The 19932-nt window shown below is 42.4% G+C and overlaps 1 protein-coding gene across 1 annotated transcript in view; it reads right to left on the bottom strand.

The window, feature by feature from the left end:
• The window catches only part of LOC143974291 (tetraspanin-33-like), a 46310-nt gene that overhangs the window by 713 nt on the left and 25665 nt on the right, over positions 1 to 19932 (bottom strand). Inside the window, exons 4-7 of the mRNA XM_077475506.1 lie at positions 12458 to 12532; positions 7109 to 7204; positions 2254 to 2382; positions 910 to 1071 (exon numbers count right to left, since the gene is read on the bottom strand). Of these exons, the coding sequence (XP_077331632.1) occupies positions 910 to 1071; positions 2254 to 2382; positions 7109 to 7204; positions 12458 to 12532 (462 nt within the window). The remainder of the gene's footprint in view (positions 1 to 909; positions 1072 to 2253; positions 2383 to 7108; positions 7205 to 12457; positions 12533 to 19932) is intronic.

Here is a 19932-nt window from a genome sequence, read left to right as displayed (position 1 = left end):
AAGAGTTCTCTGAGTAAGCCTCCCAATCATGTATCTTATCCCTCCTGTGTGCCCCTCCCAGGGATTGGCTGTGAGCAAATAAATATTCATAACTTTAGTGGATGGCCCTTCCACCTTACCTATAGAAACCTCTTCCAGAGGCTGGCAGGAGTAATTAACCACCAAGCTTAAGGCAACCTGACAAGACCTAGAAAACAGATTTCTGCTCCAGCTGAGCCAAAGACTATGTAGCCTAACTAGGGCAGGGTGCTAGAGCCTTAAATCGAAATAGCAAAATAATTTTCCATAATTGCAGTAAGTATATGATGATAGTTCTATACAAAAATGATGAGAAGAAAATACAGAAGGCAAACAATTACAAGAACATCAAAAGAAACTTGGGTTTTAAAGACAGGCAAAGCTTTTCAGTTAAATATACCATGAACCTCTTGGATAAAAGCACACCTTGAGATACAATATATAGTAGAATACAGTGCCGAGTAATACTTTTTCTGGTTGAGGCTTCTGGCCACTGTTGGATAATCTGACGTTGTACAGGGGAAACAAGGAGAAGGGTAAATTTATTGTTGCATATCATTTAAATCGGTTTTGGATTTTGTCTATAACATCATTGGGCATTGATATAATTTCCATATGAGATCATATTGACAATAAATATGGAAAACTTGTGGGAAAAATAGTTATTCGCAGAACATTTTTGAAAAAATAAAAGTATAGATTTTGCCTTTTCTGGCATTTTTGAGGAGTGAAGCTGATACTCTGTACCCATTCAATATTTATACTATTCCTAATGAAATTATTATTAAATTGGGGTATATTAAGATTAATGACTGCACAGGAACACCAGAAAAAGTTATCATTCAATACTTCCCTAACTCTTGGGATGATAAAGTTCAAAATGTTAAATACCTCTAGAAGGATGAGTCCCGTTGCAATGCCTCCCAGGAACAACAAATTTCCTCTACCCCAGCTCACAATCGTATTCAGACACCCATCCACGAAGATCTGATGTTCCACATGCCACCTCTTGAGATTCTGTGTCCCATATCCACACATTGTATTTATGACAGTCTGTGAAAATATTCATCAAGTTATTAATAGTTAAATTCCAAAAGTCCAATACAGTAAAACCTTGGATTGCAAGCATAATTCGTTCCAGAAACATGCTTGTATTACAAAGGACTTATCAAAGCAAATTTCCCCATAAGAAATAATGGAAACTCAAATGATTCGTTACACAACCATTTATCCATAGGTCATTCAGTTTATAGTCTATATAAAAAGATTATAGCAATGTGATTGGTTGTGTAACCATAAAATGTCCATCCACAAATGGAAGCCTCCACAAGGGGATTAGAAGCAAAATCCAGCAGGAGCTACAGATTATAAAAGAGAAGAGAGGCACCTCTAGGTGTAGCAATATGGTTACATTTAATGAAGGTACAACATTTAGCAACTCACATGGTTGATGATTAAAAGAGGCACATCTAAGTATGCAGGCAACTGGGGAATTATTTAAAAATGTTGCCTGTCTTGCAAAACGCTCTCAAACCAAGTTACTCTCAAACCAAAGTTTTACAAAAATGTATCTTAATTACAGTACCATCTTAAAAAGACAGCGAAGACTGAGGCTAACACGAAATGCTATCACATTCTTGTTGTCTTTCCTTGGACTCTCCCTGGGAATTATTGAACATTTCAGCTATGAATAGCTCAGGAAGCATCATCTGCCAATAAAACCTTTATCACAGGTTAGGAGCATGTGACCCTGGCTTCTTTTTTTTTGGAATGCAGGGATTGTATACACCTCTGCCATTTTGGAGCACAAACGGAATCTCCAGCATATTATATGTACTAACTTACAATTGTAATTCCATTAAAATATAAAGTCGACTGATGTTTACTGTGTGGACATTTTTACTGTTGTACTAAGTAGAGCTGAGTAACGCACAGAACCTCACACCTGCCTACAAATATTCTCTTGCCCTTCTAGTTTCAGGTGGCAGGTTAGTCTGTACTCGGTCTTTCTAAACAACCAGCAATTTGATTTTACATTGCCTGTGAAAAATGTAAATATACAGAATTCATGACCAATGAGGAATCATCAAAAAAATTACACATTCTATACAGTAAATAAAAGTAGCATTGATATACATAAAAGTATAAATTATGTTAGCAATATTTGCATTGACCTTATCATTGCTATACATAGGAGTGTAAATCGTGTTAGCAAAGGTTTGTTTCTTCAATTACCTGCCCTTCTTCCCTGATGCAGCAAGAGTATGGAACCCCACATCTTTCCAGACTTGGGTTTGTTTCTATACAGTAGAAGTATATGTTCAGAGACCAGTCTGTGTAGCTATTCACTCCACAGCATTCAAACTTTAATGAAAACAAGAACATGTACAACTTAGATAATCATTGTGTTTATATAATGTCTTTTTATGTCTATGTATGAGTTATGCAAAACTGCCAGGTAAAAATTATTTAATATACCAGCCTTTCTCAATCTTTTCAACACAGAGGAACCCTTGAAATATATTTCCAGTCTCAGGGAATCCCTGCTAAACAATGACTATATCTACAACTCGTGATACATAAGTGTGATGGTCAGTGGGAAGAATGCTCATTACACGTGTGGTCATTGGGAAGAATTACCCCTTTACAAATCGCTAAAATTATCAATCAATTAACCAATCATTTATCAATAAATGATCAATGGTGTCAGTGGGAACTTGTCTGAGAGGCAGAAATTGTTCATTGCTGATTGAACCCCTAGCAACCTCTGGAGAAACCCTAGGATCCATGGAACCCTGATTGGGAAGCCCTGTTGCATACCATATTGTTTAATACACGATGGTATAAATGTACCAATGTTTACAGAAACACAAAAAGGCTCATATTGTATGTTCACTACACTATGGCTATGAAGGTAACAGCTAAGATTCTTACATATACAGCATCTCGTCATATTTACAGTGGTGTGAAAAAGTGTCTGCCCCCTTCCTCATTTCCTGTTCCTTTGCATGTTTGTCACACTTAAGTGTTTCGGAACATCAAACCAATTTAAACAATAGTCAAGGACAACACAAGAAAACACAAAATGCAATTTGTAAATGAAGGTGTTTATTATTAAAGGTGAAAAAAAATCCAAACCATCATGGCCCTGTGTGAAAAAGTGATTGCCCCCTAAACCTAATAACTGGTTGGGCCACCCTTAGCAGCAACAACTGCAACCAAGCGTTTGCGATAACGTGCAATGAGGCTTTTACAGCGTCCTGGAGGAATTTTGGCCCACTCATCTTTGCAGAATTGTCCTAATTCAGTTACATTAGAGGGTTTTCGAGCATGAACGGCCTTTTTAAGGTCATACCACAACATCTCAATAGGATTCAGGTCAGGACTTTGGCTAGGCCACTCCAAAGTCTTCATTTTGTTTTTCTTCAGCCATTCGGTGGTGGACTTGCTGGTGTGTTTAGGATCATTGTCCTGCTGCAGAACCCAAGTTCGTTTCAGCTTGAGTACGCGAACAGATGGTCGGACATTCTCCTTCAGGATCTCTTGGTAGACAGCAGAATTCATAGTTCCTTTTATCACGGCAAGTCTTCCAGGTCCTGAAGCAGCAAAACAGCCCCAGACCATCACACTACCACCACCATATTTTACTGTTGGTATAATGTTCTTTTTATGAAATGCAGTGTTCCTTCTACGCCAGATATACTTGGACACACACCTTCCAAAGAGTTCCACTTTTGTCTCATCCGTCCACAGAATGTTGTCCCAAAAGTCTTGGGGATCATCAAGATGTGTTGTGGAAAAATTGAGACGAGCTTTGATGTTCTTTTTGCTCAGCAGTGGTTTTCTCCTTGGAACTCTGCCATGCAGGCCATTTTTGCCCAGTCTTTTCCTGATGGTGGAGGCATGAACGCTGACCTTAACTGAGGCAAGTGAGGCCTGCAGTTCCTTGGACGTTGTTGTGGGGTCTTTTGTGACCTCTTGGATGAGTCGTCGCTGCGCTCTTGGGGTAATTTTGGGCGGCCGGCCACTCCTGGGAAGGTTCACCACTGTTCCATGTCTTCGCCATTTGTGGATAATGGCTCTCACTGTGGTTCGCTGGATTCCCAAAGCTTTGGAAATGGCTTTATAACCCTTTCCAGACTGATAGATCTCAATTACTTTCTTTCTCAATTGTTCCTGAATTTCTTTGGGTCTCGGCATGATGTGTAGCTTTTAAGGATCTTCTGGTGGACCTTACTGTGTCAAGCAGCTCCTATTTAAGTGATGCCTTGATTGTGAACAGGTGTGGCAATAATCAGGCCTGGGTGTGGCTAGAGAAATTGAACTCAGGTGTGGACAACCACAGTTATAGTATGTTTTAACAAGGGGGGCAATCACTTTTTCACACAGGGCCATGATGGTTTGGATTTTTTTTCACCTTTAATAATAAACACCTTCATTTACAAATTGCATTTTGTGTTTACTAGTTTTGTCCTTGACTATTGTTTAAATTGGTTTGATGTTACGAAACACTTAAGTGTGACAAACATGCAAAGGAACAGGAAATGAGGAAGGGGGCAAACACTTTTTCACACCACTGTATGTGGGGTTGGTCATTTTAACACAATTATGTATACAATTAAGTATATGTAAACCCAAAATCTATTTTTCAGTATGTTTGGCATCATACTGTACCTCGCTCTAAACAGTTTTTTGTGATTCTGTGAGAAAGTATCTTACTTGAAGATCCTGTGCATGCCTCCTGCAGACCTGATCGGTTGTCCAACAGCCAACGGAAGGAATGTGCATAGCAGGCTGCCAAAGCTGTTGCTAATTGTGAGCCAGAGGCTTAGTATTATCAGCCTTACAGCAGGAAGTGCTTGTACTGGCAGAATCTCTAGGTAATATATCTTGAAAAAATATTACAAAAAATATTTGCCTAAAAAAGCTGTATACACTTTAAAACCTAAGTGATTGTAATGTCTCATTTTTTTCCTATAAAAATAACAAACATATTATACTTACCTGCCCTGTGCAGTTTTTTTTGCACAGAGCAGCCCAGATCCTCCTATGTTTGGGTGCCTTTTCTGTGCTCCTGGCCCCTCCCTCCTGTTTAGTGCCCCCACAGCAAGCAGCTAGCTATGGGGGCACCCAAGCCAAGCTGCAGCTCCATGTGTCGATTCAGACACTGAGCTGCAGTTCAGCCTGCCCTCTCACTCCTGATTGGCTAACTGACTTTGATTGATAGCAGCGGGAGCCAATGGGGAGAGGGAGAGTACCAGACGGCTGAGACACTCATGGACATTGCTGGACAGAGATGGGGCTCCGGTAAGTATTAGAGGGTGCTGGGGCGGCTGCTGCACACAGAAGACTTTTTCTATCTTAATGCATAATGGGAGTGGGGGAGCATCAGAGGTGGAAGATTTCTACTAAACCAGTACACAACAACATAAGGGACATATCACATTGAATATCCTTTGTGCAGATTTTTTATTTATTAAAACATTTAGGCTTTAGGTATTTTTAAAACATGTGGAATCTATTGTTTGAATTTTGTATTGGGACAGTTTATATGCAAGGTGACCTCAACCAAGCTCAACCACCCTTGATCGCTATCCCATAATTTGTTAGAGAGTCCCTACCTTTAAAAGAAAGTCATTGTGATAAATAAAGAATGCATAAGAAAATAAAATCATTGTGATAGTATATGGGGCATATATAAAAACGTTCTATAGAGATAAATAGATCCTTAGGAAATTTTATATTGGAAACCATAGGTGGAAACCATAGAAAATAAAATCATTGTGATAGTATATGGGGCATATATAAAAATGTTCTATAGAGATAAATAGATCCTTAGAAAATGTTATATTGGAAACCATAGGTGGGTAACCAATTTAGTCAACCCAATGTGGGTTGGTTAATTAACCACTTAGCAAGGGCATTATGAAATTTTGATCAAAAGTTGCAGTTTGTTTTCATCTACATGTAGCTAGATGCTGACGGCCACTCACCATCATCATGCACTCTTCCCAGCTCTTTTCCACTCATCTGCTAAAAGCCAGCTGTGTGATCATTGCTCTCTTCCTGCAGAGACCCAAGGACCTGCAAAGCTTACCCTGCAGTGTCAGAGACTACATATATAGCAGTATTGGTGAGAGGGCATCTGCCCACCTTTCTGTTTACCTAGTCACACAAAGAGTCGGCTAGCAGACAACGGTCTGGCAAAAGATACCATCCCCAACCTTTGTATAAATCTATTCTATTTACACAATTGCTCATTGTTTATTTAAAGGAGTGCCCCTTCTTCATACAAACATTTTGAAAAATACGTTCACGTGGTTCATTGCTTTACACCAATGATCACAAGGGAGCTGGTGGTCTTCTTAAGCCTCTCCTCCACAACCAGTGTTGCATGCTCAACAGGCACCATTGATACACAGTGATTATGAACAGTCTGCTGATATTATTTAAGCACTGACATTCACTTTGTGGTACCATTGCTTACTCCTTCAGATTGTGTGCATTGCTGTAAATAGTTTGTAATCCCCTAAGTCAGGGGTTTCAAACTGGTGGCCCTCCAGCTGCTGTGGAACTACAAGTCCCCTTAATGCATTCGCCTGAGGGAGTCATGCTTGTAACTGTCAGCCTTGCAAGGCCTTATGGGACCTGTAGTTTTGCAACATCTGGAGGGCCACACCTGCCCTAAGTAGTTACTTAAGCACCATTAAGGTATTCAATATGATTGTGATAGGGAACTATTGTGTCTAATACCCCTTTTATTCTGTGCTTGGTAATATTGGTGAACGTTATTGGTCTATGTCTGAACCTAGAGTTTCAGAAGGGTTGAGGAGTTTACAGGGTCAGGGCAGCACCAGAGGACAGGCATCATCCAATAGCTCCTATGGGGGAAGAGCTACATACTGTACAGACACCCCTTACCTGGTAAGGTGAACTAACCAATTAACAAAAATATGGAGCACAATGCACCCATCTATAATTTCTCTTATTAGCTCACTGGCATGCTATGGTAAATCCATAGCTCTGATAGTATACAAGATGATTGGTCAATACATTGATACTTTTTTCTGTTATTAAAGAAAAATCTCACCTTTTTCTGGATATAATCGATAAAGTTTTCTAAATCTGCATCTTCCCGATAACGGATGATTGCCTTGGACATTACATTAGAGGCTTTTTCTAAAACCTGAAACAGAAACAATTGACCATCCCTTAGATCAGGAGTCTCAAACTGGTGGACCTCCAGCTGTTGCGGAACTACAAGTCCCATCACGCCTCTGCCTATGGAGGTCATGACTGTAACCGTCAAGCCTTGAAATGCCTCTAGAACTATAATGCCAATGGGAATTATATTTCGGCAACAGCTGGAGGGCCACTAGTTTTAGACCTCTGCCTTAGATGGAATATGTTATCTTAATAACCCTTTTGTGACTGGAGTCAAAACAAACTTTAATGCCGAAACCCAACTTTGCAACTTTGACATGTGTTTGTAAAACTGTGCATATGATTGCAAATACTTTGTGTATTCAGATGAATTATACAGCATTTTTCAGAACAAATTGGGCTTTCTTTTGGTGGTAAATGGTAATGGACATCTCCTGATTTTTTTCTATTATCAAAGGAAAACTGGCCCAAAATAGTAACTTAGCTGTATATTTTTTGCTATTGTCATAACCTACCACCAAAGAACAACAACAACAAAAATTCTCCTGCTCTTGATGATTTCAGCAATACCATATATTAGAACTGCACGATTAATCGTCAAGAATCGTTATCGCAATCTTGACTAAAGTGTTTCCCAATTCTTTCTATGCAAAGAATTCTCTCTGCTCTGTTGAAGCCACAGCCCTCAAAAGAAAGGAAGATAAAAAAACAGGCAGTCTGCCAAGAATCAAAACATTCTTTATTATTTGAGCTTAAGTATAAACTTTGTAACAATTTGTCAATGGAACAGACACAGACTTTGTGTGTAAGTGAAAAAAGCTTAATCACTAAAACACTAAACCTTTTCTGACATTTGTTTGTTTCAAGTTAAAATAATTATTTTTATTTTTTTGCTAGAAAATTACTTTGAACGCCCAAACATTATATATATATATATATATATATATATATATATATATATATATATATATATATTTTTTTTTTAGTAGACACCCTAGAGAATACAATGGTGGTTGTTGCAATATTTTATGTCACACTGTATTTGCACAGCGGTCTTTCAAATGCAATTTCTTTGGAAAAAATTACTTTAATGAATAAAAAAAACAAAAACAAAAAAATAACCAGTAAAGTTAGCCCATTTTTTTTGTATAATGTGAAAGATTTTATGTCATGAGAATTGTGATCTTTTTATTCTAAGCAAAAAAATTGTGATTCTCATTTTGGCCAGAATCGTGCAGCGCTACGATATATGTGTATATTATTTTTTGTATGTACCCGTAGTAGGGCAGAGAAACAATAATAAAAATTTAGCTTTTTTTATCCTACCTAAAACACACTGACAATGACACTGACATCGATACTAATTTAAAAAAGATACATTTGTTTTTTAAATCCTACCTAAAATATACTGACTCTAAATTTTGACCCTAACATCCTTGCCCTGTCACTAACTTAGATCAAACCTTGATCTAGCTATTTTTTCCCTTTTTTTAATTCTTTTTTTAGATACACACTTATGTTTGAGTACATTTTTATCCATTGGCAAGGAGAGAAAGATACAGTGTATTTTTCTCTTCATTTAGAGGGAAGAAATCGCAGGTCCGGGCTGCACAGTGAGGCCGCGTACACACGGGCGGACTGTCTGCCCAACTTAGTCCGCCGAAACACATTTCAGCGGACAGTCCGCTCGTGTGTGGGCTTCAGCGGACTTTTTCAGCGGACTGTCTGACGAACAAAGTCTTACGGAATTTTCGTAAGATTGTCCGTCCAAACTTGGTTTGAGCGGACAGTCCGCCCGTGTGTGTGCCAGTCCGCTGTACTTTCGAAATGAGCGGACTTTTCCCGCCCGGAGAAAAGTCTGCTCATTTCGAGCGGGTATCCAGGTAGGCAGGGCCCGCGACGGAGACGTCGCGGGCCCCGCCGCCTGGTATGGACTTAAAGGGGAACCCCAACGCCGTAAAAAATCGGCGTGGGGGTCCCCCCAAGTCCACAACAGACCCTTGTCCGAGCACGCTACCCGGCCGGCCAGGAAAGGGGGGCGAGCGAGTGCCCCCCCCCCCTCCTGAGCCGTACCAGGCCGCGTGCCCTCAATATGGGGGGTGCCTTGGGGAAGGGGGGGCCTCGCGGCCCCCCCACCCAAAGCACCTTGTCCCCATGTTGATGAGGACAAGGGCCTCTTCCCGACAACCCTGGCCGTTGGTTGTCGGGGTCTGCGGGCGGGGGGCTTATCGGAATCCGGGAGCAGGCGGTGGCCGGTCTTCTGTCGCCGCTGTCACTGTCGCCGCCACCTTCCGTTCTTCTTCCTCTTCTTCTTCTTCTTCTTCTTCTTCTTCCCCAGGAGATGTTGCCTCGACGATCTCTCCGGCCGGAATGCCAGAGCCGCGCTGCGCGGCCACTTATATAGTGACAATGGGGCGGTGTCACATGGTATATGTCACATGGGTTGGTCACATGGGTTGATGTCACATGGGGACTATGACATCGTAAGGGGGCGGGGTCACCATGTGACACCAACCCATGTGACATATACCATGTGACACAGCCCCATTGTCACTATATAAGTGGCCGCGCAGCGCGGCTCTGGCATTCCGGCCGGAGAGATCGTCGAGGCAACATCTCCTGGGGAAGAAGAAGAAGAAGAAGAAGAAGAAGAAGAACGGAAGGCGGCGGCGACAGCGACAGCGGCGACAGAAAACCGGGCCACCGCCTGTAAAAGAGCTAGAAGAAGGCGCGGTGGCCCGGCAGAAGAACCGAAGAGGGGGACAAGACCCCCGAAGTCGGGAGAAGAGGCCGGTGGCGGGGAGGAAAAAAGCCGGGCTCCTCCGCTAGCAAAAGAGCTACAAGAAGATAGCGGAGGAGTCCGGCGAGAAGACCCCCGGAGCTGTGCAATAAAATATTTTAACCCTGTGTTGTGTTTTTTTTTGTACTTTTTTTTCACAGGTGAATGGGTAGGGGTACATTGTACCCCATACTCATTCACATAGGGTGGGGGGCCGGTATCCAGGGGCCCCCTTATTAAAGGGGGCTCCCGGATTCCGATAAGCCCCCCGCCCACAGACCCCGACAACCAACGGCCAGGGTTGTCGGGAAGAGGCCCTTGTCCTCATCAACATGGGGACAAGGTGCTTTGGGGTGGGGGGGCGCGCGGCCCCCCTTCCCCAAGGCACCCCCCATGTTGAGGGCACGTGGCCTGGTACGGCTCAGGAGGGGGGGCGCTCGCTCGCCCCCCTTTCCTGGCCGGCCGGGTAGCGTGCTCGGACAAGGGTCTGTTGTGGACTTGGGGGGCACCCCCACGCCGATTTTTTTGGCAGTTGGGGTTCCCCTTTAAGTCCATTCCAGGCGGCGGGGCCAGCCACGTCTCCTTCGCGGGCCCCGCCTACCTGGAGACGCGCTCGAAATGAGCGGACTTTCCTCCGCGTGTGTGGGCGAGTCCGTTCATTTCAAAAGTTGAGCGGATTGTATGGCGGACTTAGTCCGCTGTATTAGTCCGCTCAAAAAGTGCCGTGTGTGGGCAAGTCCGTTCATTCAAAAGTTTGGACGGACTGTCTGTCGGATTGTCTGACGAACTTAGTTGGGCAGACAATCCGCCCGTGTGTACGCGGCCTGACTGATCATTGTAATAGCCATTCAAAGGCAGGTGATCAGGAACCAGGACTCCCACGAGCTCTCAGTGAAAGCCTGGTCTCTATGCTGGGAGGAAGCAATTCAGTGTGCTCCCAGCACAAACACAGGAACACATATATCCACTGCCCAAGTTTAAAGCCCACCTTCTGGACACCACATATATGTGTTACCATGTGGTAAAATTACTGTGGGGTTAAAATAAACAGAAATTATATCATGTTACACATACATTGTTTGTTGTTTGTTTGGATTCAATTGATTTTGTCCTTTCCTTAATCCATAGGAGATGTTCTGTTTAGTTAGTCCCACCCTCTTTTCAATGTGTCTTTAGTTTCTGTTCTGAACTCTGAGCTAAATGTATTATGTTTTTTTGATCTGTTGTTCATCTGTGAACATCTTCACAGCTTTCTACAATCTGCAGGATGTCATTTGGATCGAATCATTGTCTGCTACTTCTACTGAGAAGGTAAGTTATAGCTGTCTTGCCACAACTGTATCGGTTGTAGAGATCTCACTTTTAGTGCTTAGATTGAATAGGCAGAACAAGTAGAATTCCAAAAAAAGCAGTATACTGTATGTGTAATTTGTTACATTTCACTGCACAAGAATAGACTGAAAAAATCTCTAGCAATGGCAGTAGTTACCATCAAATGAATCTCTCACATAGTACTGAATCCTGATCCTTGCAACCTCCTGATCCTTGCAATCTTTAAAGTGTCCTTAAACTCAGACTATGAAAAATTACATGCTTTATAACAGTGTGTGCATAATCAAAAAGCCACTAAATCATTTGTTGTATGTAGGGTGAAATATACCTGGTTGATCTTTCCTTCAGCTATTCCTCCCATATTCTCTGTGTTTGCACTGCAGCCTGAGATTGTATAAACCAGCTGTTGTCATCTACTGAGCATGCTCCAGTTTCAGTTCCCTTCTAAGCTGATAATTTCTTTCTTTCTCTGTTTCTCTTTATCTGTGCAGCCCATGTAATTATAGAGTCACAATTGTGGACATATACACGGTGGAAAATTACACTCTCCACCTTCACATCCTCCTATTGCTAAACACTATGGGGCTGGAAATAGTATGTTGATTGTTTAGATTCACTTAGAAACTCACAAAAAAAGCTTTGTTTTTTTAAAATAAATCAGTACTAAAGATATGAAATGTAATTGCTAATGCCTGTTAAGTTAGAAATAGCCTTAAATGCAGATGCTGTCTGAACAAAATAAAAGCTAGTGTCCATCATCTTTGACTCTGCTTACATTGCATTAATGCACAAAATAAGCATTTGATGTTCCATAAAGATTAAGAGGGAGCTGTAAAACATTTCTTATAATGTAGTTTAAATTGCTGTTCTGAAGCTGTTTTTTTTTTCATCCGACTGGCACAGCACCAATCAGGATTGTGCAGACACAGACTAATACTGCAGTAATAGAAGCCGCTCCCAAAGATCTTTCCCCGCAAATGCCAAAGAACAGGGAAAGATTATGTGACCACACAACAGCGCTGCAAGAATAAGGTACTTATGGAGGATTAAAAAAAAAAAAAAAAAACATTAGTATGATATACTGCATATGATTTATGTGAATGAATTATGGCAATTAACACTTCTCTGTTTAGTATCACTTTAAGACAAATGTACAGTACTTACCATTCCTGAAAATATAAAGCCAAGAACGGCTGCAACAAGCTGAAGAATTAAGACCAGCAGAAGCATAGCAGCAAACTGAAAAATATAAACAAAAATGAAAACATAAAGAGTGACCTAGTAACTTTTTAACTATGATTTTTAACATTAAACATGCATATAGACAAGGTGGGAAAGAGGTAGAAGTAAAATTATGCTAGTAAACAATTTTATTTTGTTACCAGGGTTTCTAAATAGGGGAGCAGAAATCAGTAGCACAGCATCAAGGATACAAATAGCCATGGCCCCGGGCCAGACTAAAGACAAATTTTAGGCCTTGTTCGCACATGGTGCATTGATTGGTGTTTTTCCACACTGGGTGAACACTGGTCACCTCTAGGGCACATAGAAAACAATTGTTTTCTATGTGCTCCATGCACACTGCAATGCAGCCGGGAGGTGTGATGTATTGAGCTGTGATAAATTGCAGACACGGGCACTGCACATCGCCGCACAGCAACTCAATGCACTGTGCTGCTGTGCGGAGACATGGATGAACTGTCACTTTGTGCACTTCAAACAAAGTTAAATCAAAAAAGAAACCATGTGAAGCTCTAGAATGTGCAACACACCACCCCCTAACGTTCCTCACTACCTTTTCCCCAGAATAACTTTTATGCCCCGTACACACGATCAGAAATCCCGCCAGCAAAAGTCTGATGTGAGCTTTTGGTCAGAAATTCCGACCAAGACCATCGGACTTTTGTTGGCGGAATTCCCACCAGCAAAAGATTGAGAGCAGTTTCTCAATTTTTCGGTCGGAAACAGTTCTGATCGGAAGATCCAAACGGCTGTACCAATTCGGTCGCGCAAATTTGCTACGCATGCTCGAAAACAACTCGATGCATTTTTCTTGGCTTGTCGTAGTGTTGCATGTCACCGTGTTTTTGACGGTCGAAAGTTCAGAGAACTTTTGTGTGACTGTGTGCCAAGCTTGAGTGGAATTCTGTCAGAAAAAAACATCCAAGACTTTTCCAACGGAAATTCCGCTTGTGTGTACTGGGCATAACAAGAGTGAATTTCCCTTCCTAGGGGTAGATTTCCTCTCACTTCCTGTTGTCTTCCTCCGTTTGTAAGTAGGAGCCGTTTGTAAGTCTGATGTTTGTAACTAGGGGACCGCCAGTATCTAGAAAAAAAAATTGCGGTAATGTAGATTCCTATTCATTTTTCTAACACTATATTTTATAGTTAGTAGTCCTTTAAAGCATAAATAATCAAAAGCAATCAAGGAAAAAGCTATCTCCTTTCAGATAGTCTCTACAAAATGAGTTGTTTAAAGTGCAGAGCAATTTTCTGCCTGATGGGTGGGAAAAATAGCAGAAACTTGTTTTGTTGGTTCGGATGGGGATTGCAGGTATTTCATTTCCATGGTAACTGATTTTTTGCCAACAAGTCAACAAGCAAAATGACATAGGCGTAAATATATCAACAACAAAGTTGTAAAGAATAATGCACTTTCAAGCAAGCAAGGAAAAACTGTAACTCACACATAGAAATAGTTAATGTCTTATCTAATACAAATCTAAAACTAAAGTCTATATGTGAATAGCATCAGTTTATCCTATCAATGTTTATTAAGGACAAAAAAACATGTTTTAATTAAATTGGGAAGGGTGGAAAATTCTATATGCTTTTATTTCCTATGTCTTTCTATTGCAGTGATCACTGTTCCTCCAATTTTTGCCCTGGTGTCACCAGCATAGGAAGCGAGAGGATGTCTCATCATAGGGACACAACTGGCAAATAAAACCTGATACAAGTCCAAACCCCTGCCCACTTTATCCAAAACCTAGAGAAGAATTGGTTGGATTTTAATATGGTCATTACCAGGGGTGGACTGACAGCTCATGAGGCCCCCCCAGGCAATAAGAGATTATGGGGCCCCCAGGCTTACAGATTGCCACTGTGCGGCAGCCATCTTTTTGATGCAACATTAATATGGGCATACCCATGTGGAGGGGCACCAAGCTTGGTGACGTGCAGAGTGGCAGGGAACTTAAAGCTGGCGATCCAGTAACGGCACCAGTAGCCTTTCATAGGCAGTACCACCTTAACAGCATCATGGGCTCCTGGGCCCCCTACCAGGGAGATGCTAACCTGTGGCATGCATGGCGCACCATGGCAAACATATGCCCTGTACACACAGTCGGAAATTCAGACAGAAAAGGTCCGATCGGATTATATTATTGGAAAATCCGATCGTGTGTGGGTTCTATCGGACTTTTTCCGACAACAAAATCCGATTTGTCCGATCGTTTGTAGAGAATTCCGATTGGACAAAGTGCCACGCATGCTCAGATCAAATTGCGAGACCAAAGCTATTGGCTACTAGCCTGAACGTAGTCCTGTCGTAACTAACAAACGCCATCACGTTCCGAACTATTGGATTTTCCAACAACTTTGTCCGACCGTGTGTATGCAACACCAGTTTCGGACAAAATCCATAAGAAAAAATCAGACGGATTTTGTGGTCGGAATGTCCGACCGTGTGTACGGGGGCTTAAAGGAGGATTAAACAAAATCAGAATCTGCTGTATATAATGCAAACATACCACAGTCCTTGTACCCATAATATTCCAATTACTGTGTCGCAACTGATAATTTCACAGACAGAAATACATTACAGGTCAAAGGATCATTTGTTTTTAAAATAAATGTTTCCTTACATATGTTTTCATGCACAAAAAAAAACAAAAAAAAAGCTATTTTTTGTCTTAGGGCTGTTTCACACCACAAAAATTCACTTTGTTCTGGATGTGTTTATGCATGTGCGTTTTTAATGCATTTCCGTGTGCATTCCAAATGCTTTTTTTTCTTCTTTTCCTGTTTTTTTTCCTTGACTGGGTCCCAGTGCGTTTTTGATGTGTTCCAGTGCAGTTTTAATGCATTTTACTGCATTCCTGTCAGTCCGGTGCAGGAAAATTGTAGCATGTTCTACTTTTTTTTCTTGAATGGGCAAGCCCTGGATTGACTGCAATGGTATGAACTATGCCATTGGAAACCATATAGCCTACTATCCATGCATTTTTTCTGCACAAAAAAAAACGCACTGGACAGCATGTGGTGTGAACTGGCCCTTACTGAAGCTACCTTACAGGTAGAACTTAATTAAAACCAGCAACTGAAACAATGAACACCTTGGTCAGGTCTATGTACACTATAATGTACAGAGTAGGTGGGTGAGGAGCAAGTAACAAACAAAACAACATATAGAGTACAGCAGTCAGGATGAGCGCCACGCTCACATCAGCGTCCTCCCTTACATTAAAGTCCCAACATTATCCCTATAAATCAGAGTCCCCAGAATGCCACCTTACATCAGAGTCCCCCCTTACAGTAGAACCCCCAGAGTGGCACCCTACCGCAGAGCCCCCCAGAGTGCCACATAACAGCAGTGCCCCGCAGTGGCACCTTCCATCAGTGTCTCCTTACACACACACGCCTTTTCACCTTGGTACTTGGTGTGGTAGGCAGCTGGCAGGAAAAGGCTTTTTTTTTTTAAATCCACTTGTTGCAGTCTCTGAACTGCGCATGTGCAGTCTTGGAGCCATCTGAATAGTGAACTGCTGTGGTTGACCTAAGATCGGGCAGTGGGGCATATGAACAAAAACTGTGCTTGGTGTGTGCCATAATGTCACCATACAGGTGTGCACCCAGACCTGCCCTGCTGCCTAATCTGAGGCCTAGCTCAGCAGAGCACCAATCAGATGGCTCCGAATGGCAACTAATGGATTTTTCTCCTTTCTGTGGACGGTTGGCAACACAGCCGCTGATTGAGTGGCCTTTTTTCCAACATGTCTGTTCAACAAAAGTTGATTGTTAGATCGACATCTGTTGAGCGGCAGTGGGCACACATGGATCATACAGTATACAGTTGTGCTTTTAAGTTTACATACCCTCGCAGAATTTATGATTTCTTGGCCATTTTACAGAGAATATGAATGATAACACAAAAACATTTCTTTCACTCATGGTTAGTGTTTGGCTCAAGCCATTTATTATCAATCATCTGTGTTTACTCTTTCTAGATCGTAATGACAACAGAAACTACCCAAATGACCCTGATCAAAAGTTTACATACCCTGGTGATTTTGACCTAATAACATGCACACAAAGGAGTTTGAATGGCTATTAACCACTTCAATACCGGGCACTTATACACCTTCCTGCCCAGACCAATTTTGAGCTTTCAGCGCTGTCGCACTTTGAATGACAATTGCGCGGTCATGCTACATTGTACCCAAACTAAATTTTTATCATTTTGTTCCCACAAATAGAGCTTTCTTTTGGTGGTATTTGATCGCCTCTGGGTTTTTTATTTTCTGCTGAACAAATAAAAAAAGACCGGAAATATTGAAAAAAAAACATGTTTCAGTTACAAAACTTTGTAAATAAGTAAGTTTTCTCCTTCACTGATGGGCACTGAAGGGGCTGCAGTGACGGGCACCGATAAGATGGCACTGATGGGCACCGATGAGGTGGCACCAATGAAGTGGCACTGATAGGTGGCACTGATAGACACTGATAGGCGGCACAAATAGGCACTGATAGGTTTCACAAATAGGCACTGATAGGTGGCACGGATTGGCATTAATGGGCATGGATAGGCGGCACGGATGGGCATGGATAGGCTGCACGGATGGGCATGGATGGGCATGGATAGGCGGCATGGATGTCAGCGCGGATGGGCACGGATGGGCAGCATGGATGGGCATGGATGGGTGGCACGGATGGGCACTAATGGGCGGCATTGTAATTCAAAGTATTGTAGGGATGGATGCCAATCAGTGCCAAACAATAATGCATGCCAATCAGTGATGCCCATTGTGGGCACTGATTGGCATCCATTATGGGCACTAATTGGCATTCATTATGGGCACTGGCTGGCATCCCTGGTGGTCTAGGAGGGCATACCTGGTGCTGGGCATCCCCTGGTGGCATCCCTGGTGGTCCAGTGTGGGCATCCTGGGGGGGGGGGGCTATGCTGATAATCGATTAGCACAGACCCCCCCTGTCAGAGGAGCAGCCGATAGGCTCTCCTCTACTCGCGTCTGACAGACGCAAGTGAGGAAAAGCTGATCACCGGCTCTTCCTATTTAAACTGTGATCAGCCGTGATTGGACACGGCTGATCACGTGGTAAAGAGTCTCCGTCGGAGACTCTTTACCGAGATCGTAGTTGCGGGGTGTCAGACTGACACCCCGCAACAACGATCGCTGCGATGCGCGCCCCCGGGGGCGTGCAGCGGCTTAATATCCTGATCACGTCATATGACGTCTGGTCAGGATATTAAAACCACTTTGCCACCGTCATTTTGCTATATGGCGGGCGGCAAGTGGTTAAAGGTAACCATCCTCACCTGTTTGCTTGTAATTAGTGTGTGTGTATAAAGGTCAGTGAGTTTCTGGGCTTCTGACAGACCCTTGCATCTTTCATCCAGTGCTGCACTGATATTTCTCGATTCTGAGTCATGGGGAAAGCAAAAGAATTGTCAAAGGATCTGCGGGAAAAGGTAGTTGAACTGTATAAAATAGGAAAGGGATATAAAAAGATATCCAAGGAATTGAGAATACCAAATAGACAAGCCTCAAACCTTCTGTCACAAAGTCATTTGGAGTGATGAGATCAAAATTTTGATTTTTGGCCACAACCAGAAATGCTACATTTGGAGAGGAGTCTACAAGGCCTATGGTGAAAGGTATACCATTCCCACTGTAGCACTAACCCCCGAAGGAGCTGCTGGTTATTTTGGGGCTTACCGTTGCTCTCTGTTCTCCTTGTTGCACGTCTAGGGGATGTCCCGTGGTAGATGGCCCAGTAACTTGAAACTGACAATAGATCAACTTGAATGGATTTTATTTGCAAAAACTCAGACAATTGAACAGTCTTTCAAATTAGGATCAGAGGGTTGGAAAAGGAAGTTCAGGTACTCTTAATGTCAAAGTCCAAAAACGTTAAAGAACTTGCTTACTTTGACTTCATCCAGAGAATAGCCATTCGCAGCTGGATGATCACTCGAGTTGGACAGTCCCTCTCTCACATGGCCTAGCAGCCAACTTGGTGCATACTCAGGAACAAAGTCTTTGTCACAGACGTTGTTGCAGAACATGTAGGGAAACTAAGCTTTAGAACACTTGTAGGATACCTGGATCTTTCAGCCTGCTTGGCGATATCCACAAGACCGGATTCTCTCGGTTACTTCAGCCTTTCCAGGCTCTTGTTAAGAAAACCAACCCGTACATGGTGTTCTTCTAAAGAGTCCACCCCTGGAATGCTTGAAGTACACTGGGTCGAACTGGAGATGGCACCCAACCACCTCGGAATCCTCCTTTAGTTTCCTTGCCTTGGGCTAGCCAGCCCCAAGACATTAAAGTCAGGTGGATCTGCACCCCAGGCCATAGCCTTCCTGGGGGCTGGTCAGGAGGACCAGGACCATGTAATCAGCACATCATACTGGACCAGAACCCCCGAAGCACGTGACATCTGCATCTTAAGTACCCTCTCCCAGAGGGCACAGTGAGAGGGCCACTCCCACTGACCTAACTCCGGAAGAGAGTAACTTAAGCACCTAACCAGACTATAGTTTCACGCCTGCCAAAGAGACAGTGCCCCCTGCGGCTAGGCTGAACATTTCACAGTCCATGCAGAGGTCCAATTTAGACAAATATATCCAAACCAAACTGCAGTTTAAGCAACTTTAATTTTAGAAAAACGCATAGCGCGTGCTCTTCAGGAGCCGCCGCTACACTACTGTGATGGAACGCTGATGTTTTGAGGATGTGTGAGCTACAAATTCACAGGAAATTTGGTCAAAATTGATGGTGAGATAAATGCAGTATGTTATCAAAAAATACTGGAGACATTTGCATTCATCAGCCAGGAAGCTCCACATGGGATGTACTTGTACATTCCAATATGACAATGATCCAAAACACAAGGCCAAGCCGATCTGTCATTGACTACAGTAGAAAGTTCTGGAGTGGCCATCTCAGTATCTTGACCTCAATAATACCATTGAGCCACTCTGGGGGGATCTCAAACGTGCAGTTCATGCAAGACAGCCCAAGAATTTACAGTAACTGGAGGCTTTTTGCCAAGAGGAATGGGCAGCTTTACCATCTGAGAAGATAAAGAGCCTCACCCACAAATACCACAAAATCAAGCTATCATTGATGTTAAAGGGAGCAATACACAAAATTAAGAACTGGGGTATGTAAACTTTTTATCGGGGTGATATGGTAGTTGCTGTTGACATTAAGATTTAAAAAGAGTAAACACAGTTGAATGATAATAAATGGCTTCAGCCAATCACTAACATTGAGTGAAAGAAAAGTTTTTGTGTTATAATTCATATTCTCTGAAAAATGCCCAAGAAATCATAAATTCTGTCAGGGTATGTGAACTTTTGAGCACAACTGTATACACACACACACAGTATA

This window comes from Lithobates pipiens, unplaced genomic scaffold (genome assembly GCF_037356315.1).
Source record: "Lithobates pipiens isolate NorthernLeopardFrog02 unplaced genomic scaffold, aLitPip1_a1.2 Scaffold_13, whole genome shotgun sequence".
Classification (NCBI taxonomy): domain Eukaryota; kingdom Metazoa; phylum Chordata; class Amphibia; order Anura; family Ranidae; genus Lithobates; species Lithobates pipiens.
The sequence above is the reverse complement of the archived record's forward strand: the minus strand, read 5'-3'. Positions and strand labels throughout refer to the sequence as shown.